General features: G+C 38.0%; 1 protein-coding gene across 1 annotated transcript in view; it reads left to right on the top strand.

Moving 5' to 3' along the window:
• AFF4 (ALF transcription elongation factor 4) overlaps positions 1-25,589 on the top strand; it is an 86,934-nt gene that overhangs the window by 38,806 nt on the left and 22,539 nt on the right. Inside the window, exons 7-11 of the mRNA XM_081092634.1 lie at positions 19,274-19,310; positions 21,528-21,576; positions 24,050-24,104; positions 24,902-24,939; positions 25,051-25,213. Of these exons, the coding sequence (XP_080948760.1) occupies positions 19,274-19,310; positions 21,528-21,576; positions 24,050-24,104; positions 24,902-24,939; positions 25,051-25,213 (342 nt within the window). The remainder of the gene's footprint in view (positions 1-19,273; positions 19,311-21,527; positions 21,577-24,049; positions 24,105-24,901; positions 24,940-25,050; positions 25,214-25,589) is intronic.

Genomic DNA, 25,589 nt, shown 5'->3' with positions numbered 1-25,589 from the left:
CCACTGAGCAAGACTGGCTAGGGCCACTCTTTTACTTTTTAAATCAGCTTTTACATAAAAATCTGCACATGTTTTTAATATACAGTTTGAGTTTGGATAGATGTATGCACCTTTGTAACCACCACCCTAATCAAGAATAAGCCTGGCTTGTGTGACTCAGTGGTTGAGCATAGACCTATGAGCGAGGAGGTCCCGATATGATTCTGGTCAGGGCACATGCCTGGGTTTTGGGCTCCATCCCCAGTGGGGGGCTTCCAGGTGGCGACCGATCAATGATTCTCTCTCATCACTGAAGTTTCTATCTCCCTCTCTTTTTCTTCCTTCATCTCTGAAATCAATAAAAATATATTTAAGAAAAATAATTAGAACATTTCCATCACCCCCAAAGTTCCCTCATGTTCCTTTGCAGTCCACTTCACTCCTACAACTGGCCCCACACAATTGCTGATTTGTTTTATGTAATTATAGATAAGTTTTGCTGTTTCTAGAATTTCATTTAAATGGAATCCATTCATTGTTTACTTATTTTGTATATAGGGTTACCTACTTTTGGTCAGCATATACTTTTGGAATGCTTCCATGTTCTTGAATATATCAGTGATTTGTTCCTTTTTATTTTTGACTTTTTATTTCTGTTGTATGAAAATACTAAAACTTATCCATTCACTTCTTGGTAAACAATTGAGCATTTTCCAGATTTGGGCTATTAAGAATTAAGTATAAACATTCATTTACAACTCTTTGTATGGGTAAATACTGGGTCATATGGTAAAAAATAGAATTACTGGGTCATCTGATGATTGCATGTTAAATTAATACTAAACTGAAAACTATTTTCAAAAGTGATCGTATCACACTCCTATTTTTCCCCACATCCATTCCCCAGCAGTGTATGGTAGTTTTTGTTCTCCATCCTTGCCTACATATGGTATTGTCAGTCTGTTTAACCATTTTACTGGGCATGTAGAGATATCTCATTTTTGTTTTAATTTGTATTACCCTGATGATGAATGATGTTGAACTTCTTTTCACAAGTGAATTAACCATTCTTTTTTTTTGAAGTGTCAGTTCAAATCATTTGTCTTTTAGGTGTGTGGTGGTGGTGGCAGGGTTGGAGATGTCTGTAGTTTTTTTTTTCTTATGTCTTTGGTTTTGGTATCAGGGTAGTACTGGCTTCCTAAAAGGAGCAAGGAAGTATTCCCTTATCTTTACTTAAATAGATTTTGGAATATTATTAATTCTTCTTTGAATGTTTAATATAGTTCAACAGTGATCCTATCTTGACCTGGAGAGTTCTTTATTGGAAGTTTATAAATTACAAATTCAATTTTTTTGTTAGATATAGAACTATTCAGATTTTTTTCCTTATGTGAGTTTTGGTAATTTTATTTTACCTAAGTAGTCAAATTTATTGGCATAGATTTATTGATAACTAGAGGCCCGGTGCATGAAAATTCATGCACTGAAGAGGGGGTCTCTCAGCCTGGCCTGCCCCCCTCACAGTCCGGGAGCCCTCAGGGGTGGGAGGTGACCTGGCGATCAGGGGAAGGCAACGCCCCATCACACTCTACTTCTGCCACTGCTGGCAGCGCAAGCCTCGGCTGGCCCTGGTTACCTGAGCCTCAGGCTGGCCCTAGGCGGCTGGGCAGCTGCTATCCGACGCTTGCCTGCGCCTCGGGTCGGCCCTGGTCAGCTGGGCAGCCACCATCCGAGGCTTGCCTATGCCTCGGGTCAGACCTTGGCGGCTGGGGGGTTTGAGGGGACTGGGAGACTCTGGAGGCAGGCGCGTGGCAGGGCTGAGGAGACTGGGTGCCACCATCTTGTGACTGTGGGCACTGCCATCTTTGAGGGAGTAGCAGTCAATTAGCATATTCCCTCTTATTGGCTGTGGGCACTGCCATCTTTGTGATGGTGTGAGGGTCAATTAGCATATTCCCGCTTTATTAAATATGATGACTAGGGGCCCAGTGCAGTAATTCACACACCTTGAAAGGAACTGTGGGCCATGAGGCTGTGGTGGGCACAGAGGTGGATCTCAGCCTGTCCTCCGTGCCCCCACCCAGCCCCTCCTACCGCGACCCCTTGGCCCCCTGTCTGCCAGCAGCCCCACTCCTGCTGCTGCCACTCCCACATGCTGACAGTGCCGCCCCACTTACACCCACTGACGGTGCGGAGCGATTGGGGCCCGTGCCAGCAGTGGGTGCGAGCAGCAGCCACTGCCCTTTAGGAGCAGGGGGAAGAGGAGGAGCCCTCAGGGCAACCACTGACAGCGTCTAGTGATCAGGACGGGCACCGGCAGCAGGTGCGAACACCGGGTGGGACTGCAGCATGTGGGAACAAAGAATTTTCAGTAACCACCAGAGGCTCACCCCGATGACAGCGACTGGCGCCCCACCTTGGTCTGGCACCCCTGCTCACCTGCTCCACCATCCCCCCATGGCCGATGCGCGCCATGTTCCATGTGCGCCCCCGGGTGGTCAGTTCACGGCATAGCTACTGGTTGTTTGGTTGTTCTGCCATTTGGTCTATTTGCATATTAGGGTGTATGTATATATATATATATATATATATATATATATATATATATTTATTCTTTAAGTGCCTATGGGATCTGTAGTGAAGTCCTTCTCCCCCCTGATATTAGTGATTTGTATTTTCTCTCAGCCGTGGGCAAACTATGGCCCGCGGGCCGGATCCGGCCCGTTTGAAATGAATAAAACTAAAAAAAAAAAAAGACCGTACCCTTTTATGTAATGATGTTTACTTTGAATTTATATTAGTTCACACAAACACTCCATCCATGCTTTTGTTCTGGCCCTCCGGTCCAGTTTAAGAACCCATTGTGGCCCTGGAGTCAAAAAGTTTGCCCACCCTTGTTCTAGCTAGAGGTTTATCAGTTTTTATCAATCATTTCCAAGAATCATCTTAGGTTCTTTCAGTTTTCTGTTTCTTTTATTTTGCTTTTATGGTGATTCTTTCTACTTATGATGGGTTTTATTTGTTTTTCTTTTAACTTTTTTTAGGAGGACTTTTTTTTGGTAAATCACAGAGGTAAAATAAGTAATTTCTAGAAGAAAGGGGCTTAGAAAACGAGTATGGAGGTAAAAGAAGGGCCCTTGAAGCTTGAGAGTGAGGAAGTTAATGGTAACACGCCTCAGGGAGGGAGAGTGAAGTGGGTAAGAGAGCTCACTGGGTCCTCCTAAAGGTTTTAAGGGTCAAGATTTTATAGGAAGTCCTAAGGCAGTGGTTCTCAACCTTGGCTGCACATTAGAATCACCTGGGAATCTTTTTAAAATCCTGATTTCTGGGCCTCATCCTCCGGAAATTGTTTCTTTGTTACTAATGTTGTGGCCCCACCCCATAACAAAGAAACAGAATTTCTGGAGGATGAGGCCCAGAAATCAGGATTTTAAAAAGATTCCCAGGTGATTCTAATGTGCAGCCAAGGTTGAGAACCACTGTTCTAAGGGACGATCTTAATAAACTATTAAGCAGCTTTCCAGGTGTGTCCTTACAGGGTTGTGGTCTCCACTGATTGATTGGCCGCACCAGGTCAAGAGTTAATTATTCAAAGTAGCTGGTCCTAACGTCAGCAGTTGCTGGTTTTGTTGCTTATCTGGGCCTGGAGCTGAAATACAACAGTGATGAAACCATCTGAGTCACTGTAAGAACAATCCAAGTAGACACCATTATGTTACGTGCAGAGCAACAGGAACCGTGCAGAGCGACAGGAACTGGTGGGGTCAGACCAAACCTGGCTTCAGCAACCTTGGTAATTGAGTTCTGACTAGGAAAGAATTCAGAGCCAAGACCCAAACTGTAAGAGAACATTTATTTGGTAAATTGCAGAGGTAGAAGATGTAATTTCTAGAAGAAATGGGCTTAGGAGACAAATTATGGAGGTAAAGGCAGGGCCCTTGGAGTTTGAGAGTTTGGAAGCTAATGGTAACATGCCTGGGGGGTCGGGGGAAGGGCATGCTCCAGGAGGGAGAGCCACTTCTAACTTCTTAAGGTGGAAACTTAGATCATAGATTGTAAACATTTGTTTTAAGTATTTAAAACTACCAATTTTCCTGGTCTGTTTTAGTTGTATCTCACAAATTATGATATGTTACGTTTTAATTATTCATTGCAAAATATTTCCTATGTGACTTTTCTGTCCCATGGGTTATTCAGAAATATGTGGTTTTATTTTCAAATACTTAAGAATTTTCCAGATATCATTTTATTCATTGATTTATAATTTATTTACATTCTTTTCAGACAATATATACTGTATAATTTCAGTCCTTTTAAATTTAAATGTTTATGGCCAAGTATATGATCTCTCTTGGTGACTGTTTCATGTGCACTAGATACAATATGGTTATATATATCAGATAAAGTAATCTATATTTAACTATTGTCTACTCTTTACTGCTAGGAGAGTGTTGACATCTTCATCTGTTTTTGCTGATCTGTTTCCTCTTTCTGTTTTGTCTGTTTTTAGTTCATGTATTTTGCAGCTTTGTCAAGTAGTACATAACATTTAGAATTGCTGTGTCTTTCTGATGAATTGATCCTTTTTTTACATTATGAGTTGTGCCTCTTTATATTTGGTATTAATGCTTGTTTCAAAGCCTATTTTAATATTCATATAGATACTACAGCTTTCTTTTATTCTATTTCTTGTGTTATTTAATAGCTATGCCTCCTTTTAATTATAAAATTACAGCTTGAGTTTATTAGAAGATTTTGAATATAAGTTCATAGTTATAGTTAATTCCTACTTTTTCTTTTTTGAGGATAACAGTTTTATTGAGATACAGTATACATGCCATTCAGGTCATCCATTTAAATATATTTTTATTGATTTCAAAGAGGAAGGGAGAGGGAGAGATAGAAACATCAATGATGAGAATCATTGATCACCTGCCTCCTGCACACCCCCCTGCTGGGGATCAAGCCTGCAATCTGGGCATGTGCCCTAACCGGGAATCAAAAAGTGACCTCCTGGTTCATAGGTCGGCGCTCAACCACTGCAGAAGGGCAGTTCATCCATTTAAGATGTCCTATTTACTGTTTTTTAGTATATTCAGAGTTGTGCAACCATCAAGACAATTATTTCAGAACATTTTCATCACCCCAAAAAGAAACCCTACTAAAGGGAGTTAGCAGTTACCCTTCGATAGCCTACAACCATTCTTCATCCCCCAACCCTAGGCAACCACTAATCTTGCCGGGGTCCAGCCCCAGCAGGTCCAGGGGTCCCCAAAGGTGTGGACGGAGTCGGCAAAGAAGGAATGACACGGAGGCAGCGTTCAGTTGATCAGCAGCCTAGCCAGGATCTCTAGCCAAGTTCTGGTCAGGATCTCCAGCGAAGTTCTGGTTAGGATCTCTAGCCAGGTTCTGTGTCCATGGTCTCTTGCTAGGTTCTCCAGCCAGGTTCTGTCCAGGTTCTCCAGCCAGGTTCAGTCACCAGGTTCTAGTCAGGTTCTCTTGCCAATTTCTGTAGTCAGGTTCAGTCCAGGCTCTTTTGCCATGTTCTCTCGCTAGGTTCTGTCTCTAGGTTCTGAGGCCAGTTTCTGTCCAGGATCTTTTGCCATGTTCTCTCCAGTGAAGTTCTTCTGTCTCTAGAGAACGTTCTGTGTAGGTTCTGTGCCAATTTCTGTCTCTCTCCTGTCTCCTAAGTTCTGTCTGCTGTTGTCTTGTTTCAACTGTATTTATACCAGTTGATTCCAATCCTATCAATCTCTATTCCAAACGTTAGGGCGTTTCTTATCTCCATTCCAAGGGAGTAAAGATTATGTAGCTTAAGCATGATTATTCGTAGTTAAAGTGATTAATTTCCCACCTGGCACTTAGTTAAGAGGTTTTATTCCCTCCCTAACTTCAGGGGAAAATCCCTACCTGGGGAAACAACCTTTCTCGGAGAGGTGGCCTTGGTTAAAACACACAGCGCTAAGGGGAGCAGACATATTAAGAACAGTATGCTATATATGCCAGGTCCCTTGAAACAGCAAGTATGGACCGGCTCCCGGCAAATTCCCCCTTTTTTATTTTTTAAAAGCAGGCATTAAAAAGAAAAACCCCAAATGCTCTCTTGTATCCATTTTAAGAGTAGGATTGGCGCTTTCTGCTATTACCTGAGGCCTGATCTATCACCCCAGGGAGAGCTTGCCAATCCTGCACTTTCCCAGGGTGGAAAGGCTGCAGTGGGGTTAAGGATAAGGCTCCTTGGGCCTACCTTCTCCCATGCCATTACATTTACCTTTCCTTCCTCAGAAAAGCATGGACATATTTCTTGTATAAAACGTTCTGTCTGACTGGGAGTAACCTTAATTCCTCTGCTAGCAAGCATATATGTTAAAAGATCAATACAGAGTCTTCTTTCTTTGGACTCAGTATGGCACATCTTCTCAGTCTAAGGATCAATACAGAGTCTTCTTTCTTTGGACTCAGTATGGCACATCTTCTCAATCTAAGTTCTGTACTATCCACCTTCTTACCCTACTTATCTTCTATAGGGGGGTCTGTAGCACCCTGGTGGAGTCCTATCCGTCCCGAGTGTGGGGGTTCTCAATGGAGGGGGCTTACCTAGGGGAATCTTGTTCCAGGAGTTCCCAAAGGTGTGGACGGAGTCGGTGAAGACTATCCACCCTCTTCCTACGGTGGAGTCCTATCCGTCCCGAGTGTGGGGCGCTTACCTAGGGGTCCCTGTTCGGGCGCCATATGCCGGGGTCCAGCCCCAGCAGGTCCAGGGGTCCCCAAAGGTGTGGACGGAGTCGGCAAAGAAGGAATGACACGGAGGCAGCGTTCAGTTGATCAGCAGCCTAGCCAAGTTCTGGTCAGGATCTCCAGCGAAGTTCTGGTTAGGATCTCTAGCCAGGTTCTGTGTCCATGGTCTCTTGCTAGGTTCTCCAACCAGGTTCTGTCCAGGTTCTCCAGCCAGGTTCAGTCACCAGGTTCTAGTCAGGTTCTCTTGCCAATTTCTGTAGTCAGGTTCAGTCCAGGCTCTTTTGCCATGTTCTCTCGCTAGGTTCTGTCTCTAGGTTCTGAGGCCAGTTTCTGTCCAGGATCTTTTGCCATGTTCTCTCCAGTGAAGTTCTTCTGTCTCTAGAGAACGTTCTGTGTAGGTTCTGTGCCAATTTCTGTCTCTCTCCTGTCTCCTAAGTTCTGTCTGCTGTTGTCTTGTTTCAACTGTATTTATACCAGTTGATTCCAATCCTATCAATCTCTATTCCAAACGTTAGGGCGTTTCTTATCTCCATTCCAGGGAGTAAAGATTATGTAGCTTAAGCATGATTATTCGTAGTTAAAGTGATTAATTTCCCACCTGGCACTTAGTTAAGAGGTTTTATTCCCTCCCTAACTTCAGGGGAAAATCCCTACCTGGGGAAACAACCTTTCTCGGAGAGGTGGCCTTGGTTAAAACACACAGCGCTAAGGGGAGCAGACATATTAAGAACAGTATGCTATATATGCCAGGTCCCTTGAAACAGCAAGTATGGACCGGCTCCCGGCATAATCTTAAATTATAGTTCTATAGATTCATCTATTCTGGGTATTTTATGTAAATGAGATCATACAATATATAGTCTTGTGACTGGATCTTTCACCTAGCATGATATTTTTAAGGCTCATGTATGTTATAGCATGTGTCAGTACTTCATTCTTTTTATGGCTGAGTATATTTTATTGTATGGCTATATCATATTTTGTTTAACTGTTCAATTGACATTTGGGTTGTTTTCAGTTTTTTGCTTTTAAGGCAAATACTGCTGTAAGTATTTTTGTAGACATGTTTTTAATTCCCTCGTTTATATACCCGGGAGTAGAAATGCTAGGTCATATGGTAACTCTGTGTTTAATATATGAGGAACTGTTTGATATTTTTCTAAAGTGGCTGGTCCATTTTACATAACCCACCAGCAGTTGATGAGAGTTTGAATTTCTCCACATCCTGGCCAGCTAGCTTGTTACTTTCTTTTTGATTATAGCTATTTTAGTAGGTGAGAATTGGTATGTCACTGTGGTATTAATATTTATTTCTCTGATGGTTAATGATGCTGAAAATATTTTCATGGCCTTATTGCCCTTTGTATATCTTATTTGGAGATTATCCAGATATTTTGCTGATTTTTAAATTGGGTTGTCTTTTAAGTTGTAGGAGTTCTTTATATACATATTTATTTATTTAATTTTTTTCTTTATATATTTTAGAGTCAGTCCCTTATCATACATATGATTTGCAAAGTTTTTCTCCCGTGCTTTGGGATATTTTTATTTTATTTTCTCCTTTTTTTTTTTTTTTTTTTTACTTTCTTGATGATATTCTTTAAAGCACAAAAATTTTTAATTTTGATGAAGTCCAGTTTATCAATTTTTTGTTTGTGTTTTTGGTATCAGAGCTAAGAAACCATTGTATGATCCAAGGTAACAAATATTTACACATGTTTTCTTCTAAGAGTTTTATAGTTTTAAATCTTACATTTAGGTCTTCGATCCATTTTGAGTTAGTTTTAGTGTTTAGTGTCAGGGATCCAACTTCATTCTTTTACATGGGCATGTCCAGTTGTCTCTCCACCATTTGCTGAAAACACTATTCTTTCCCCATTGAATTATCTTTACACTCTTGTGGATAATCAGTTGACCATAATGTGTGTTTTTGTGGACTCTCAATTTTGTTTCATTGATCTGTTTGTCTATATGCCAATACTGTTGTCTTGATTACTACATCTTTGTAGTAAGTTTGAAATCAGAAAATGTGAGCTTTCCAGAACTGTTTTGTGTGATCACTCTCTGGTTTACCATATCACAATTACTATCCAGTACCCTAGGCTGCATGGCCACAGTACCTACAGTTACTTTTCAGTAATGCGTCATTTCACATATAGCCTAATGCCTTACAACAGTATAACTTGAATTTCCTCCTTTTATTACCTGTGCTTTTATCATACATGCTACTTAATTATATGTCATAAACCTCACAATACATTATTTCCTATATTTTAAAAAAAATTGTCTTTTCCTTTTTTATTTTTCAATTGTAGTTTACATTCAGTATTATTTTATACTAGGGGTCCGGTGCACGAAATTCTGGTGCACAGGCGTAGGGGAGGGTCCCTCAGCCCGACCTGCACCCTCTCCAATCTGGGAGCTCTCAGGGGATGTCCTACTGATGGCTTAGGCCTGCTTTCTGTGGTTCTCTGCTCTCTGCGGACCTGCCTGCTTGATGCCACCACAGGCCCTGGTGTCTGCTCTTTGTGGGGGCCCTGTGGGGAACTGCTTTGCTCCTTGCTGCCACAGCCAGGGGCTAGCAGGGCCCTGTTGTCTGCTCACTCACTGCAGGGGACGTTCCTGTCCCACCCCCAGCTGTTCAGCGCCTGCGCACGTAGGCCCAGAGTGGCAGGGGTCGTTCTGGGACCCTGGGCACTCCGGGCCTATGTGCAGGCCTACAGGCTCAGAGCAGCCTGGGTCCCGAGGACACCTGTCCCCGGGACCCAGGCCGCTTGGTGCCGGCGTGCACGCAAGCGGCCGCCCTGCGCCCGGCCACTCGGCACCTGCATATGCAGATTAACCCGCCATCTTTGTTGTGTTAATTTACATACTCACTCCTGATTGGCTGTGGGGTGTTGCGAAGGTATGGTCGATTTGCATCTTTCTTTTTTATTAGTGTAGATTAGTTTTAGATGTACAGCATAGTGGTTAGACAATCATACACTTTAAAAAGTGATCTCTTGGCATTTCATATGCCCATCTACATAGTTATTACACTATTATTGACGATATTCCCTATGCTGTACTTTACTACCATATTGCACCCACTGACTACCATATTGTACTTCAATGTCTTTCAATGTATTTGTCTTTCAATGTCTGATTTATTTCACTTAGCATAATGCTCTCTGGGTCCATCCATGCTCTCAAAAATGCTAAGATTTCATTCTTTCATATGCCCGAGTAATATTCCATTGTTATATATGTACCACAGCTTTTATATCCACTTGTCTATTGATGGGCACTTGGGTTGCTTTCATATCTTGGCTGTAAATAAAACTGTAATGAACATAGGGGTACATGTACTCTTTCCAGTTAGTGTTTTGGTTTCTTCAGATATATACCCAGAAGTGGAATTGCTGGATCATAAGGCAGTCCCATTTAAAAAATTTTTTAGGACCTACATACTGTTTTTCATAGTGGCTGTATGGATCTGCATTCTCACCAACAGTGCATGATGTTTCCCTTTTCTCCACATTCTTGCCAACACTTGTTCTTTGTTGAATAATTAATTCCTGGTCAGGGCACATGCTCAGGTTCCAGCTTGATCCCCAGTAGGGGGCGTGTAGGAAGCAGCCAATAGATGATTCTCTGTCATGGATGTTTCTGTCTATCCCTCTCCCTCCCTCTCTCTGAAAATCAATAAAAACTTATTTTTTAAAAAGAATGAATTTTGGAGTCTGTTGAATGTTTTGTTGACTCTATTGACATAAAAGGATTTTCCCATTTTTTAAAATATTTAATTTCAGAGAGGAAGAAAGAGGGAGAGAGAGATAGAAACATCAATGATGAGAGAAAATCATTGATTGGCTGCCTCCTGCACGCTCCCCCTGGGGATCAAGCCCTTGACCGGAATTGAACCTGTGACCCTTTAGTCCGCAGGTCAACACTATCCACTAAGCCAAACCAGCTAGGGCAGGAGTTTCCCATTTTTGATCTGTAACGTGAGCTACCTCAGTTATTTAAAAATTTTAAATCAATATTACATTTCTGGTTAAAAAACTTCACTCTGCCTTATGTAGTTTTGAATTTGATTTTCAAAAACTTTTTTTAAAAGAATTTTTATATCTGTATTCCTGAGGGATATTGGTCTGTAATTTGTTGTAGTTATATCTGTGTCTGGTTTTGGTATCAGAGTAATTCTGATGTCATAGAGTGAGTTGGGACATAACTTTCTCCTCAATTTTCTGGAATAGTTTGTATAAAATTGATATTACTTCTTCCTTGACCATTTATTAAAATTCACCAGTGAAACCCTTTGACTGTTGAGCTTTCTTTGTAGGACAGTTTTTAAGTAAAAATTACATTTATTTGATAGATGTAGAGCTAGTCATGTTATCTACTTCTCCTTGAATGTGCTTTGGTAGTTTCTGTCTTTCAAGGAATTTGTCCATTTTATCTACTGATTGTCAAAGACATCAAATTTATTGGTGTAGGTTTTTAAAATATTCCCTTATACTTTTTATATTTCTTATTCTGGTTATTGGTAATTTATTTCTTCTCTCTTTTTCCTCTGGTTAGGGATTTGTCAGTTTTATAGATCTTTAAAAACTTTTATTTTTTTTATCTCCATTGTTTTTCTCTTTTATTGCATTGATTCCACTCTGATATTTATCACCTTTTTGTTTTGTTTTCTTTTGGTTCAGTGTGCTGTATTAAAAAAAATTCTTAAAGCAGAAACTAACGTCATTGATTTGAGATCTTTCTCACTTTCTAATATATGCTTTTAGTGTTATAATTTTCTTCCTAAATAATGTTTTATCTGCAACTCACAAAGTGTTTAGTATGTGTTGTGTTATTTCTGGCATGTGAGGTATTCCAAGAGTTTAGGTCTTCTCAATATGGAAAAGTTGATAGAATTGCTCACATTCATTTGCTATTAGCTGTGGCATATTGCAATTTTAAGTGTGGCTTGGTTAAGATTATTTACAAATTACATTAACTGGTCTTAATTCAACAATCTTCACTAATGCACACATGGCTTAAAAAAATAACTACAGTGAAGCAACTGAATGAAAAATGCAAACAAGAAAATGGCAGCGTTTTTATTTTCTTTCTCCTGCTATGAACTCTTTATCTGCTATGGTACAAAGCAGAAACAAGTATGCCATAAACAGACCTACATTATCAATATGAATATGCATTTATATCTCTAACCTTGCTTTTTGTGTATAATGTACTTACAAAATTGTAATGAAATTATGCAGGCATCACAATTTATACTCAGTAATATTTTGAGTTATGTGATAATTCAGTTCTGTTCTTATACATCAAAGTTTAGTAAAATTTTATTAAAATCTCTTTTGAGGTTGCCCCCAATGTTCTATACCAGCAGTTCTCAACCTGTGGGTCGCGACCCCTTTGGGGGTCGAACGACCCTTTCACAGGGGTCGCCTAAAGACCATCGGAAAACACATATATAATTACATATTGTTTACAGTAGCAAAATTACAGTTATGAAGTAGCAACGAAAATAATTTTATGGTTGGGGGTCACCACAACATGAGGAACTGAATTAAAGGGTGGCGGCATTAGGAAGGTTGAGAGCCACTGTCCCTTTGTCCAAAAATTTGGTCTTTCTGCTTCTGTGAAAATGACTGAAATCATGTTCAGAGAGAAAACAGAATATACTAAAATGCATTTCTTTGTCAGGAAACTATTGAAACAAGCTTAATAAGCAGAGCTGAGCCCTAACCGGTTTGGTTCAGTGGATAGAGCATCAGCCTGCAGACTGAAAGGCCCTAGGTTCAATTCCAGTCAAGGGCATGTACCTTGGTTGCGGGCACATCCCCAGTGGGAGGTGTGCAGGAGGCAGCTGATCGATGTTTCTCTCTCATCAATATTTCTAACTCTCTATCCCTCTCCCTTCCTCTCTGTAAAAAATAAAATATATTAAAAAAAAAACAAAAAAGCAGAGCTGAAGCTTCAGGACACATATATTGAAATAAATTATGCAGTGTACAGTTAGCTATAATGGATGGCAATACAGGTGCTTACGTTAGTCTCTTTATATTTGTTAGATTTTTTTCAGTTATAAAATACTTGAAGAGCCAGGTACTATTTTGTGCACCACTCAAGGAAAGATAAAACAGAAAAATAGCCCGGCCCGCATGGCTTAGAGATTTAGCATCCACCTATGAATGGCATATGTTCGGGTTGCAGGATTGATCACCAGTAGGGGCAGCTGGTCAGTGATTTTTCTCTCATTAATGTTTCTATCTCTCTCCTCCCTTCCCCTCTGAAATCAAATATATATATATATATATATATATATATATTGGAAAAACAAATCCTAAAGTATAATTTCTTTTCCTTCCTCCCCACTCCTGTCTCCTTTTTCATGGAGAATCTATGTGACACTTCTGAATATTTTTTAGAAGAGGAAGAAGTTCACTGGTTATTTTTTACCCTAGTTATCTCACTTAAAAATGAGTTAACACCTCTCTCTCTTTTTCTCTCCCCTTCTCCCTCTCCCTACCTTCCCTGCCTCCCCCTTCTACCCTCCTTTCTCTTCTTTCCCTCACACAGAAGTCCCAAATATGCTAAATCTTTTCATAACATTTTTAAAAAATAATAAACCCTCTTGTCCTTTCAGGGTAGAGATGATGTTTTAACAATGAATGTCATTACTATATATTTTTTATTGTTGACAGAAACTATTATGACTTCATATGTGCAAACTTTCAAGACTTGGAAACATAATTTTCTAATTTCAGTGCATTTTGAACCTATTTGCTAAAAATATTAAAATGGAATCTTTTTATTTTCTCTAAAAGTATTTATATCAGTAAACATTGGTAATCTGATGCTTAATTTCAATAGAAACTTTTGCATAATTAAGGTATAGGATTGAAATTTGATATCATGACTTAGTAAGTGTAGCAATTAGTTTATTTTACTTTTGCAATTCTTTTATTTGTGTACAGTGTCTTTGCAATATCCAATGAAGCCAAACATCAAAATAAGCCATTTAAAAATGTTTATTAAAATGGGGGGGATGAGGACACATTTGTAATACCTTAACTAATAATAATAAAAAAAATGTTTATTAAAGTTACATTGATTAATAAAATTACATAGGTTTCTGTGCCAGGCCAGCACAGCCAAGGGTTTGGTGAGCCTGAGGGGCGGCGGTGAAGGATGTAGAAAAGACAGACAAAGAGAATAAGCTGGGTCTGGTGGATTTTCCTGTGCCTGGCTGAGGCCACAGAGAGAGATCCAGACAGCAAGCTGAGCCCTTTTTTTATAGCCAGAGGTAAACAAGGTAGTGGTCACCTTAGTTTTAATGTGCTTGTGAGTTTCACTTGTTTTTGCAGCACTTGCTACATCTCCCTCAGCCCATTAGCTACCCAGATAAGATCTAGGGAGAGTCATAAGGTCAAGCCTGTCCGAGGCTTAACCCTATAGCCGCTTCCTACAGGTTTCAAGTGTGGGTTTCTATAATACATCGTTGTATTGTGTGTTCAACACCCAGTCAGGTCTCCTTCCATCAATCACCATTTATCCACCTTTTATCCTCTTTTACCTATCTACCTACCTCCACCCCTCAATAAGCCAATGTTAGTGTTACACCTTTGAAGTACTATTTTGTGTGTGTAGGAAAAGTATTATTGCCATTAATAAGTATAATTTTAAAGTTAATCTAAAATATTATTTATTCTTTTTTTCTGAGCCCTTTAAAATTTCAATATTTTAGTTATATATATCAAAATTAATAATAAAATGTACAGTTGATCCTTATATGAGGATTTGTTTTCAATCTGCCTATTAAGTGGATGCATGTACTTCAAACCCATGTTATTCAAGGATCAACTGTACATATTTTGGAGATAAAAATGCAAAAATTTCTTAGTGATGGGGAGTGCATGAACAAAAAAGCTTGAATACCAATTTGTTTAAGTTGTAATCATCTACTTGGATCACTGGAGTAATCTCCTAATATCATTACTTAATTCTAGTTTTTCCAAAGCTATTCTCCACTTCTTAATAGCAAGACTGATCTTCACAGCATGCGTTTGTCATTGTATAATTCTTCTGCTTATTAGAAAATGCACACACACAAATCTTCAATATGATCTGTAACATCTACAAGCTATATAATCCAGCTTCTCGGGTCTTGAGTCTCATTTCTCACCACTCTTCCTTCTGGACTAATAATGTGTTTGTATTTGCCCTTCCTTATGCTTTCATAATTTCTAATTTACCTATATTTTCATGAGTAGTTGCGAAGATAGTCATTGACATTATTCAGATGGGTGTTAAGCTCCATGAGGACAAGGCCCTTGTTTGTTTTTGCTTATCATACTATTTTTCCAGTACTTAGATGTAGTGAATGTCATGCCAGAGAGTTTGTGTTTCATCCATTAGAGCAGGGGTGGGGAACATCCTGCCTGCAGACTATATAAGGCCCACGAAATCATTTGATCTGGACCTGCCAAGGCATTAGGGGTGAATTAAATAAATGTTTGACCAAATACAGCAGGCTAATTTTTAAGTTGATAATTTTGTATGGCTTGCAGATGATGTTATAAATATCCAAATGGCCCTTGGCAAAGAATAGATTCCTCACCTTTACATTAGAGGCTCTATGAAAAATAGGAGAGCCTTGGCTGGGTGGCTTGGGTGAAACCTCATCCCTATGTGTCAGGGTTGCGAGTTCTCTCCCTGGTCAGGGCATGTGCAGGAATCCACCAGTAAATGCATGAATGAGTGGAGCAACAGATCTTCCCTCCCTCCCTTCCTTTCCCCATCTTCCCTCCCTCCCTCCTTACCTCCTTCCCTCTCTCCTCTCCGTCCCTCAAATCAATTTTTTAAAAAAGGAAAAATAGGAGAGTAATGATGTCACATACTAAGACTTGAACTTTAGAAAGGTTAGCTAGAGGCTGTAGTTGACTGAAGAAGAAAAGAAGACAGACTGGAGTCAGGTAGATGTGTTAGGTAGCCATTGTAGGTGAGGACCTGAATGAAATCTTTGCATGGAGAGGAGATGGTGTTACACTTAGTAGATGTTTTGAAGATAGAATCTAGTAGCACTTGGTAACTGACTAGCTATTGTGGGACGTGAGGAAAAGGAGTCAGAAATTACTTAAAAGCTTGGGCTATTAATTTTTAGACCACTTAGGTAAATTAACAGTTCAAGGGAATGGAGGATTCTTTTCATTTTTTAAAATGTATATTTTTATTGATTTCAGAGAGGAAGTGAGAGGGAGAGATAGAAACATCAATGGTGAGAGAAAATCATTGATCAGCTGCCTCCTGCATGCACATCTCCAGGGACCAAGTCCATAACCTGGGCTTGTGCCCTAACTAGGAATTGAATTGAACTGTCACCTCCTGGTTCATAGGTTAACACTCAACCACTTAGCCACACTGGTTGGACAATTCTTTTCATTTTTGACGCAGTTCACAGGAGTAACCTTCTGGACACTGCTTTATTTATAAGTTTTTATAACTTTATTGAGATATAATTCACATACCATGCAATTCGCCCGTTTGAAGTATACAATTAAATGGTTTTGAGTATATTTATAGACATGTGCTACAGCCATCACTACAATTTCAGAACATTTTCATCACCCAAAAAAGAAATTCTCTACTCTTTAGCTATTACCTCCTTTTCTTCTGTCCCCTGCCAGCCCTACACAAGCACTAATCTACTCTACCTCAAGATTTTCCTTTTCTGGACATTTCATATAAATGGAATTATACCATATGTGCTCTTTTGCACCCGGATTCTTTCACCTAGCAAAATGTTTTCAAGGTTCTTCCAAGTTGTAACTTGTATCAGTACTTCATTCCTTTTTATGGCCAAATAATATTTTATTGTATAATATATATCACGATTTGTATACATTCATCAGTTGAAGGACATCTGGGTTGTTTCATGCTTTAGGCTATTATGAATAATGTTACTGTAAACATTTGGGTACAAGCTTTTGCGTGGTCATGTTTTCATTTTGCTTGCTCATATAGTAACTCTATATTTAATCATTTAAGGAACTGCCAGAATGTTTCCCAAAGCAGCTAGCTACACCGTTTTATATTCCCACTAGGCTTTCAATTTCTCCATATCCTTGACAACACTTATCTGTCTTTATTATTCTAGTCATCCTCCTGAGTATGAAGTGGTATCTATCGCATTGTGGGTTTGATTTGTATTTCTCCTGTTGAGAAATGATGTCAAACAACATCTTTTCATGTGCTTACTGGCCATCTGTGTATCTTTCTTGGGGAAATATATATTCAGATCCTTTGCCCATTTTTCAATTGAGTTGTCCTTTTTTTTTACATATAATTTCCATTTTATTTTTTCCTAGATAACTTTTCTTTATTCCTTAAGGGCTTAGCTCCATATGTGGGCCTTGGTGGAGGTCGCGGGGCAGCACTCGCAAGTCTAAATTGGGGTGAGGGTGTTTGGTTCTTCTGGGTTTCATGAGACTGATTCCTGATTACCTTGCTGTGAATGGCATAATTCACACAGTAATGTAGTTTTACATACAGCTTGGGAAGCACATACTACTAGGCATCAAAGACATTCGCTTTGGAAATGTCCCTAACAGCTATGGCCTCTACTGTATTTTGAATGACTAACTTCTTTTAAATTTAATTAATTTTTTAAATATATTTTTGATTTCAGAGAGGAAGAGAGAGAGAGTACATCCGTGATAGAGAATCATTGATCAGCTCCTTCCTGCACACCCACACTGGAGATCAAGCCCACAACTCGGGTATATTCCCTGACTGGGAATCGAACCATGACCTCTTGTTTCATAGGTTGATGCTCAACTGCTGAGTCATCCTGACTGAATGACGAACTTCTTAATGGCCTGGTCCTTAGGCATGTATCAGGTGCAGTTAATGCCATGAATAGGCTGCACATGCCTATGTCCTTTTTTGGCATGACTGTTGTTCCTTCTATTCTTGGTCATCTTGGAAGTGAGGACCCAAGAGAGTTAGATTATTTGTATTTTTACCATTAAGTGGTAAGAGCTCTTTATATATTGTAGATGTCAGTTTCATCAGATAATATGATTTGCAAATCTTTTCTCCCCATTCTGTGAGTTGTCTTGTACTTTCTTGATAGTGTCTTTTGAAGCACAAAAGTTCTTAATTTTGAGGAAGTCTAATTTATCTGGTTTGTGTCTTGTGCTTTTGGTATCATGTATAAGAATTCTTTGCCAAATCTAAAGCCATTAAGATTTGGCACTACATTACCTTCTAAGAGTTTTGTAGTTTTAGCTTTTAAATTTAGATCTTTGATTTAATTTATTTTTTAAAAATATTATCTGAAGTAAGCATCCTACTTCATTCTTTTGCATATGACTGTTCAGTTGTCCCAGTACCATTTGTTGAAAAGATTCTTCTTTCACTACTAGGTGGTCTTGGTACCCTTCTTGACTATCAGTTGACCACAGATGTAGGTTTATAACTTTTTTTAATAGCAAAACTATATTTTAGGTTTCATACCGTTTAGATTTTTATTTCACAGATAATTATGTCATTAAAGGAAGATTGTGCTTATTTAATTTATTTTTTTAAAGATATGTTTTTATTGATTTCAGAGATAGGCAGGGAGGCAGAGAGAGATATAGAAACATCAATGATGAGAGAGAATCATTGATCAGCTGCCTCCTACACACCCCCCTATTGGGGATTGAGCCCACAACCTGTGTGCTCCAACCAGGAATCGAGCTGTGATCTCCTGGTTCATAAGTTGATGTTCAACCACTTAGCCACACCAGCCGGGCAATTGTGCTTATTTTAAATAGGCATTTAGGGATGTTTATGTGATTTCAGCACTATATGGTGTACCCCAGACTTAACCTAGAAAAATGGATAATTTACACATGTGAGACAGCAATTCTGATCGTGAAAGTTGAGTTTGGAAACTCGTGTTTCAATGACAGTGACATTTTGGCTTCCTTTTTACTGGTGCATCCTGAGTACTTGGTACTGTGTGAGTATAGGGCATATAAATAAGTATGTGACAGTTTCTTCAAGTTGCTAATTGTAAGATTCTGGAAGCAGAGAGGGGAAGGGAGTAAAATTACATGGGAATACCATGTAGGGTGTTTTAGTCTGTAAAAGTGGTATATTTTGAGATTGTATAGGTTGTATAGCTATTTTCACCCTAGTATACAGTCTTTGGTATTACCTTTTTAAAAAGAAAAAGAAACACTTTCTTAGGATCAAGAATCTTAAATTTAAATCATTTGCTTTTCCAGGCCTCTAAATTAGGATATGGGTATCATGGATGCTGCTGAAAAGAAATGAATGCTAAAGAAACACTGTTAAGTTGCTTTCTGTATTAAGCTCTGGGCAAGTTCATTATTGACTACAAAATTGCTGAGGCTGATCAGGTGGAATCATTAAATTCTTTTGTGTTTCTTTTATGTATTCTTCATACTTTTTCATTGAATTAGCTGGAATTGAATAATTTAATTTGAAGCATTTTTCACTTAACGAAACTTTTTCATATAATGTTACTATATAATTTATATCCCATTTATTATAGGAGACTCAGCAATCCAACTTTGGCCCTGGAGAACAAAGTGAGTATTTCTTTTACTTTTGGTTTTCTTGAACTTTTCCTTTCTCATGGTACAGCATATATTGCTTTAATAATTTTTTGCATATCTTATCCCAATTTTATCATCTGATGATTAGTAATGGGTTCAACTGAATCTTGATATGCTTAAAAAAATGAAGCATTATGGCTCATTGGAGATCAAAACTTTTTATTACTAAGTACTTGAACTACAAAGTTCATGAATTCAATTTGATTGGCACCTTATAAAACCAAGAGCCATTCTGTCTTTCCATTTTCTTCATGAAGATACTTGGTTCTATGATAGCAAAATTCCATAGGGTCACTGTAGCTTATAATGGCTCTTCTTCTATTTGTATTTTTATTTATTCTTTTTGTCTGGGAATAAAGTCTGCGGTCTGCTACACAGTCCCCCTCCACCTACTCTTTCTTGGCCTCTCAGAGGAACTTGAGAGGAAGATAGCCTTAGGGCAGGGGTGGGCAACCTTTTTGTGAGTGTGTGCCAAAACCAGCAAAATCTCTGACTCAAAATTCTTCTGCGTGCCAACCCTAATTTTTTGAGAACATGTTACGCCTACTTGATATCTCTTAAAGTGTTCGTATGTGAAGAACCTTGAAGAAATAATAAAATTCATTCGAGCAACAAAAACACAGTATATGATGATGAAAAATACATTTATTTTTTAATGTATACACGTACACTGATAGTCTGACAGAAAACTTTATGACTCCGTTTGATATTATCAGTGGGACTTTTGCTGCTGCATCACTGATGACAGATTTTACATCAGGTTTATATTTTGTGAACTTCAGAGATATGCATGAGCTACTACTTTCATCCGTCAGGCTACTCCTATTACGAAACTTAACAAAATTCATCACTGAGAACAAAGATTCACAAGCGTATGTGGATGAAACCAAAACACTGGTCGGATTAGGAAGGCAGGGAGAGTTAAGGCAGAGGCATAGAAATTGCTCTTCCCCTCTCTCTCATCAATCCATGTCTATGGTCTTTAAGATAACTTGTTATGTAAAATTATTTATTTATCTAAGATGCACCCATACTGAATTTATCTGAAAAATAAAAAAGTCGATATTAAGAAAAAAATTATAAACAAGATTTTAAGAGAGGGTTTCGCATGCCAGCAAAAGTTACTGGCGTGCCATGTTTGGCACGCGTGCCAGAGGTTGCCCACCCCTGCCTTCGGGACTTCAAGCATGGTCCCAAGATCTGATGGCTGGTGATAAGGTTAGGGTAAAGTCACAAACTGTAGCACATGTCTAGGCTTCATTATATAGTTCTGTAACAAAACAAAGATTCTTTTTGTCAAGAGCAATACCTTCTTAAGTAAGATAGATTTATACTAGTAATAAGCTATTTTGGGAGCTAAAAATATGGAACTTTTGATACTTATTGTGTTATCTTTAGTGATCTTAAAGTCAAAACTAGAAGAATATCCCTTTTAATGTTAACAAAGTTTATGTATCTATTTCTTCAGTGTTAAAGCTGTAGTTATAGGAAAAAGGGACCTGACATTGTGATTATATAGAAAATAGAGCAGAGAATTTACATTTTCTCTCTTAAAATCTTTTAAGAATATCTCATTCTTTTACCCCCAATCCCCATTGTCTCTCCCCAAAGCTAACTATTGGCAAATGGGATCATAAGCTGCACCTACTCTTTATTATCTGTGTTGTTCACTTAATTTATTTTAGAGCTGTTTTTGTATCAGTATAAAGCTCTAGTTCATTCTTTTTAGCATTAAAATTGTGTTTATATTGTATGAAAGCACCATAATTTGTTTAACTAGTCCCTTCTTGAGGGACATTTGTTTCCAGATTTTGCTGTTACAAACTATACTGTAATAAACATCCATGTATGTGTTTATGTTTATGTATTCCTCCAGATATACGTGCAAGGTAAATTTCTATTATCATAATTGCTAAGTCAGTGGATATGTGCATTTAACAGTATTGATTAGATAATATTACCAGATTACCCTCCAAAAAGATTGCATGAGTTTATAGTTCTACCAACAGCATATGAGCATGCCTATTTCCACTAGTATCTCATATTATTGGACTTTAAAGTGTTACAAATTTGATGAATGAAGAATTATATCTTGTTATTTTGATTTATATTTCCTTGAGGGTATTTTGATACTTTATAATCTAAATAGCCCTAGTTCAGTTGCTGATTTCTGCCTTCTTTTTATTCTAGAAAGATATAATCCTTCTTCTAAAACCTCAAATGGGCATCAGTCTAAATCGTAAGTTTCTTGCTTAATAAGTTTAATGTTTGTCTTTTTTGCTAAACGTCTGCATGTAGTATCTGGATATTTAGAACAATACTTAGAAATATGTACTTAATCTTTTAAGGCAGGGTTTGGCAAACTTTTATGTAAAGGGCCAGAGAGTGAAATATTTAGGCATTTAGGTTTTAAGGTCCAGATGGTCTCCATGTCAGCTATTCAGCTCTGCCATCATAGCATGAAAGTTGCCACAGATCATGGGTGTTTATGAACATGAGTCCATGGCTGCATTCTATAAACCTTTCTTTATAAACAGGTGGTGGTCTGGATTTGGTTTGTGGGCCATAGTTTGCTTACCTCTGCTCTAATCACCTCTGAGATTACAGATTTTATTTCCATCTCTTAGGCATATGTGTATTGTGCTGAGTGTGTGCTGATAATTTGTTTTTAATAAAGAAGACATTAAAAAAGACAGGATTCTTCTTAGTAGGCCCTCCATTTAACCTCTAAATGTAGAATATTAAAACACATAGTTTGAACTGTTAAGTTTCCCTACTTTCATTTTGTAGGCAGAACCTGGAGAAAACATCAAAATTTAATAGGGTAGTGTATTAGGTGATAATAAATTCCAGAATGAACTCCTCCAATGGACGCAGATAGTAGCGGGGTGAGGGCATGTGCTGGGGGATGGGAGTGGCTGGGTAGAGGTCAATGTGGGGGAAAGGTGACTTACGTACTACTTTAAACAATAAAGAATTTAAATTGAAAAAAATGAATTCCTGAGACTACAAGTCATTTGTGTGAATAAAAAAAAGTTCTAAAGAAACTTTGGCCAGAAATAGTGTCAGCTCTATGCCATAACCACAATTTATATTAATAATCTCAGCCTGTTCAGATGACCATGATGAGACTTGAGTGAGAATGAAAATATATGAATGCAACAAGTCCCACCTCACTGCTGAAGAATTCAAATTATATTCCTATTTATCATACCTTTTTATATGCAAAGAACTAATGGGGGCTTACCCTATATGTGCATGTCACTTTGGGTTACTGAGGGAAAAGCAAGCGGGACCTTGAGTAGTCTGGTAAAAACTATGACATGTTCACATGTGAATAGGTTCATTGAGCTGCATTATTAAATTATAAAAGGCTGAGGGGAATTCAAAGTAAGTTATTTGCTTAGAGGAAATCAGTCATAGAAATGCACTAAGCCCTTGTCCAAAAGAAAACTTTTTTTCTGTCCCATTTAATTGGGCCAGTCTTAAAACACTTAATTCTATTATCATCTGCTAACTTTGTTTCTATTTTTTTATGTGATAATCAGAATTTGGGGTCAGATTTAGAAACTCAGGTTAAGCTTTGAGGGGAAAGTGTAAGTAGTTATTAGAGTAAAAAATTTTTCTCCCACTGATTGGAGACTGCCATAAAATTTTAAGAAAAGTAATGGAACTACTAGTAATGAAAAATTAAAACTTTTTTCCAGTTGTAGTTCTCCCTAATCTTTGTATTAATTTTTCCTCTTCTGTAAAAAGACAAGGAGTTTTCTCATGTTTTAATTTTTTTTTTAATATATTGATTTCAGAGAGGAAGAGAGAGGGAGAGAGATAGAAACATCAATGATGAGAATCATAGATCAGCTAACTATTGCACACCTCACACTAGGGATCAAGCCTGCAACCCGGTCATGTGCCCTGACTGGGAATCAAACCGTGACCTGGTTCATAGGTCAACGCTCAACCACTGAATTATGCCAACTGGGCTCAGATTTTAATTTTGATGTTATGGCCTTAAGAAAAAATATGTTTGTTTTCTAAATTTATTTGAATTTTGATCAAGGAAGATTTGGAACCTAGAGTTTATTTTTAACATATACATGGTCATTTTTATGGTATAGCCAAGTTTCTTACCCATAATCGTTACTTCTTATACAGGACACTCATCTTTCATAGTGAAGCATTTATGAACTAGAACTTTGACTTTTGTGTTCTGGTTTACACAATTACCCAATTGTACAAATCTCTTTATGGAACATTATGGACAATGAAAGAGAATTGCTGGTGCTTCTATTTTATCTTCCTTCTTTTTAGTAGCTATATCTCTCTAGTGGACTGTTGGGTATGAATATGATAATTTGTTTTAATAAATAATGTGTGTGTATATATGCAATTAGAGAAAAATTAGAGTTAACAAAAGTGAGTATAAGAGTTTCTAGAAGGTGGCTTTTATTTAATTAGGGAAGAAAAATGAATATATTACTTATGGAAAAGTTGGAGTTTCTGAAATTTTAAATTACTTATTTCTCAATTATTACTCTGAATATGAACCAAACCAGACAGAATAAGACTTACTGATTCTTTTCTTTGTTTTTCAATTGACTATTTGGCTACCACAGTGATTATTTGTAGAATTCTTAGTAGATATTTAATACTCTGGTATGCCATGATAAACTGTTCAAAAAATAATAACCCTCTCTGCCTTTTCCCTTTAGTATGTTAAAAGATGACTTAAAGCTAAGCAGCAGTGAAGACAGTGATGGGGAACAGGTGTGTCTACTACTACATGATTTTGCCAGTCTCATACAGTATTTGTTTTCATTGTTTTTTTAATAAGAATTCTAATTTAAGAATACATTCTGCTTTCTAACATTGGAATGTTATACTTTTCTGCTCTGTCTTTACACCTCCATTAAAAAAATTTTGTTGCTGTTTAATTCTCACCCAAGGATATATTTTTAATAATTTTAGAGGGAGAAACATCCATCCATTGCCTTCCCATACGCTCCCCAACCTGGGATCAAACCTGAAACCTAGGCATGTGCTCTGACCAGGAATCAAATCTGAAACCTTTTGGTGTGTGAGACCACATTCCAACAAACGGAACCACCCCGCCAGGGCAAAAACTTGGCTTTTTCTTAATACTTATCAGGGATCAGAACATACTCATGAAGCATGAGATTGCTGACCAGAACTGTTAACAAAGCTTTTCCTCTTATCCTGGTACAGTGGGGCCTTGACTTACGAGTTTAATTGAGTTTAATTTGTTCGGAGACTGAGCTCGTTAAAGAGCTCGTTAACTCAAATTACTCTGTCAACTCAATGCAAAAAATCCGCAGAGACAGCTGGTATCTCAAAAAACTCCTTAGTCGGGACACTCGTAAGTCAAGGACCCACTGTAATTAGTTATTCTTTAACTTAAAACAGTATGTTGTGTTAAGTAAACATTGATGCATACATTAGAGCAACCAGTTTTTTTTTTATGAAACGTTCAGATATTGTTCATATTAAGTAGATGGAGTGCCATTTTTTTCGTTCATGGATTTCTTCTCATGTTTTAATTTTAGGATTGTGACAAGACAATGCCAAGGAGTACACCAGGAAGGTAGGCATTCTTTTATTTCTTAAAATTGGTTGTCAGATTTGAATGTTTTCCTGTTGTCATTGTAAAAAGGAAAAGAAATGTTTGGTCATTTATGTGTTTTATCTCTTTTAGTAACTCTGAACCTTCACACCATAATAGTGAAGGAGCAGAAAACTCCAGGGATGATTCTAGCAGCCACAGTGGATCTGAAAGCAGCTCTGGATCTGACTCAGAGAGTGAAAGTAGTTCCAGTGACAGTGAGGCAAATGAGCCATCTCAGAGTGCATCTCCTGAGGTGAGAGGGAGGCAGGGGTATTTTCCATAGGCCCTCTCAAGGCCCCTGGTGATGCCTGTTGAAACCTGACTCAAATATAAAAGGTGACAGAAAGTAGGTTACATATTCTGACAAAAAGAAATTGAACTATCTTGTAGGAAAACTAGGTACTTCATTTTTCTTTTTATTTGAACAAACATTTGGTCTAGTTAGGAACTACTTGAGGTCATATTTCAGGTCATGAAAATATTCGATTTTTTTGGTTTGGTCTTTATTTTTGTGTCTTAACATGTTAATTTATGTTATTGTAGTCATTGTAGATAAGAAGACTCTTATAGTATAATTTTATTGTAGGTTGATATAATGTGATTAAAAATCTCTGTTGGTACCTACATCA

Source organism: Myotis nattereri (genome assembly GCF_964212035.1).
Source record: "Myotis nattereri genome assembly, chromosome: 5".
Taxonomy (NCBI): Eukaryota; Metazoa; Chordata; class Mammalia; order Chiroptera; family Vespertilionidae; genus Myotis; species Myotis nattereri.
This window is presented reverse-complemented; position numbering and strand designations above follow the sequence as displayed.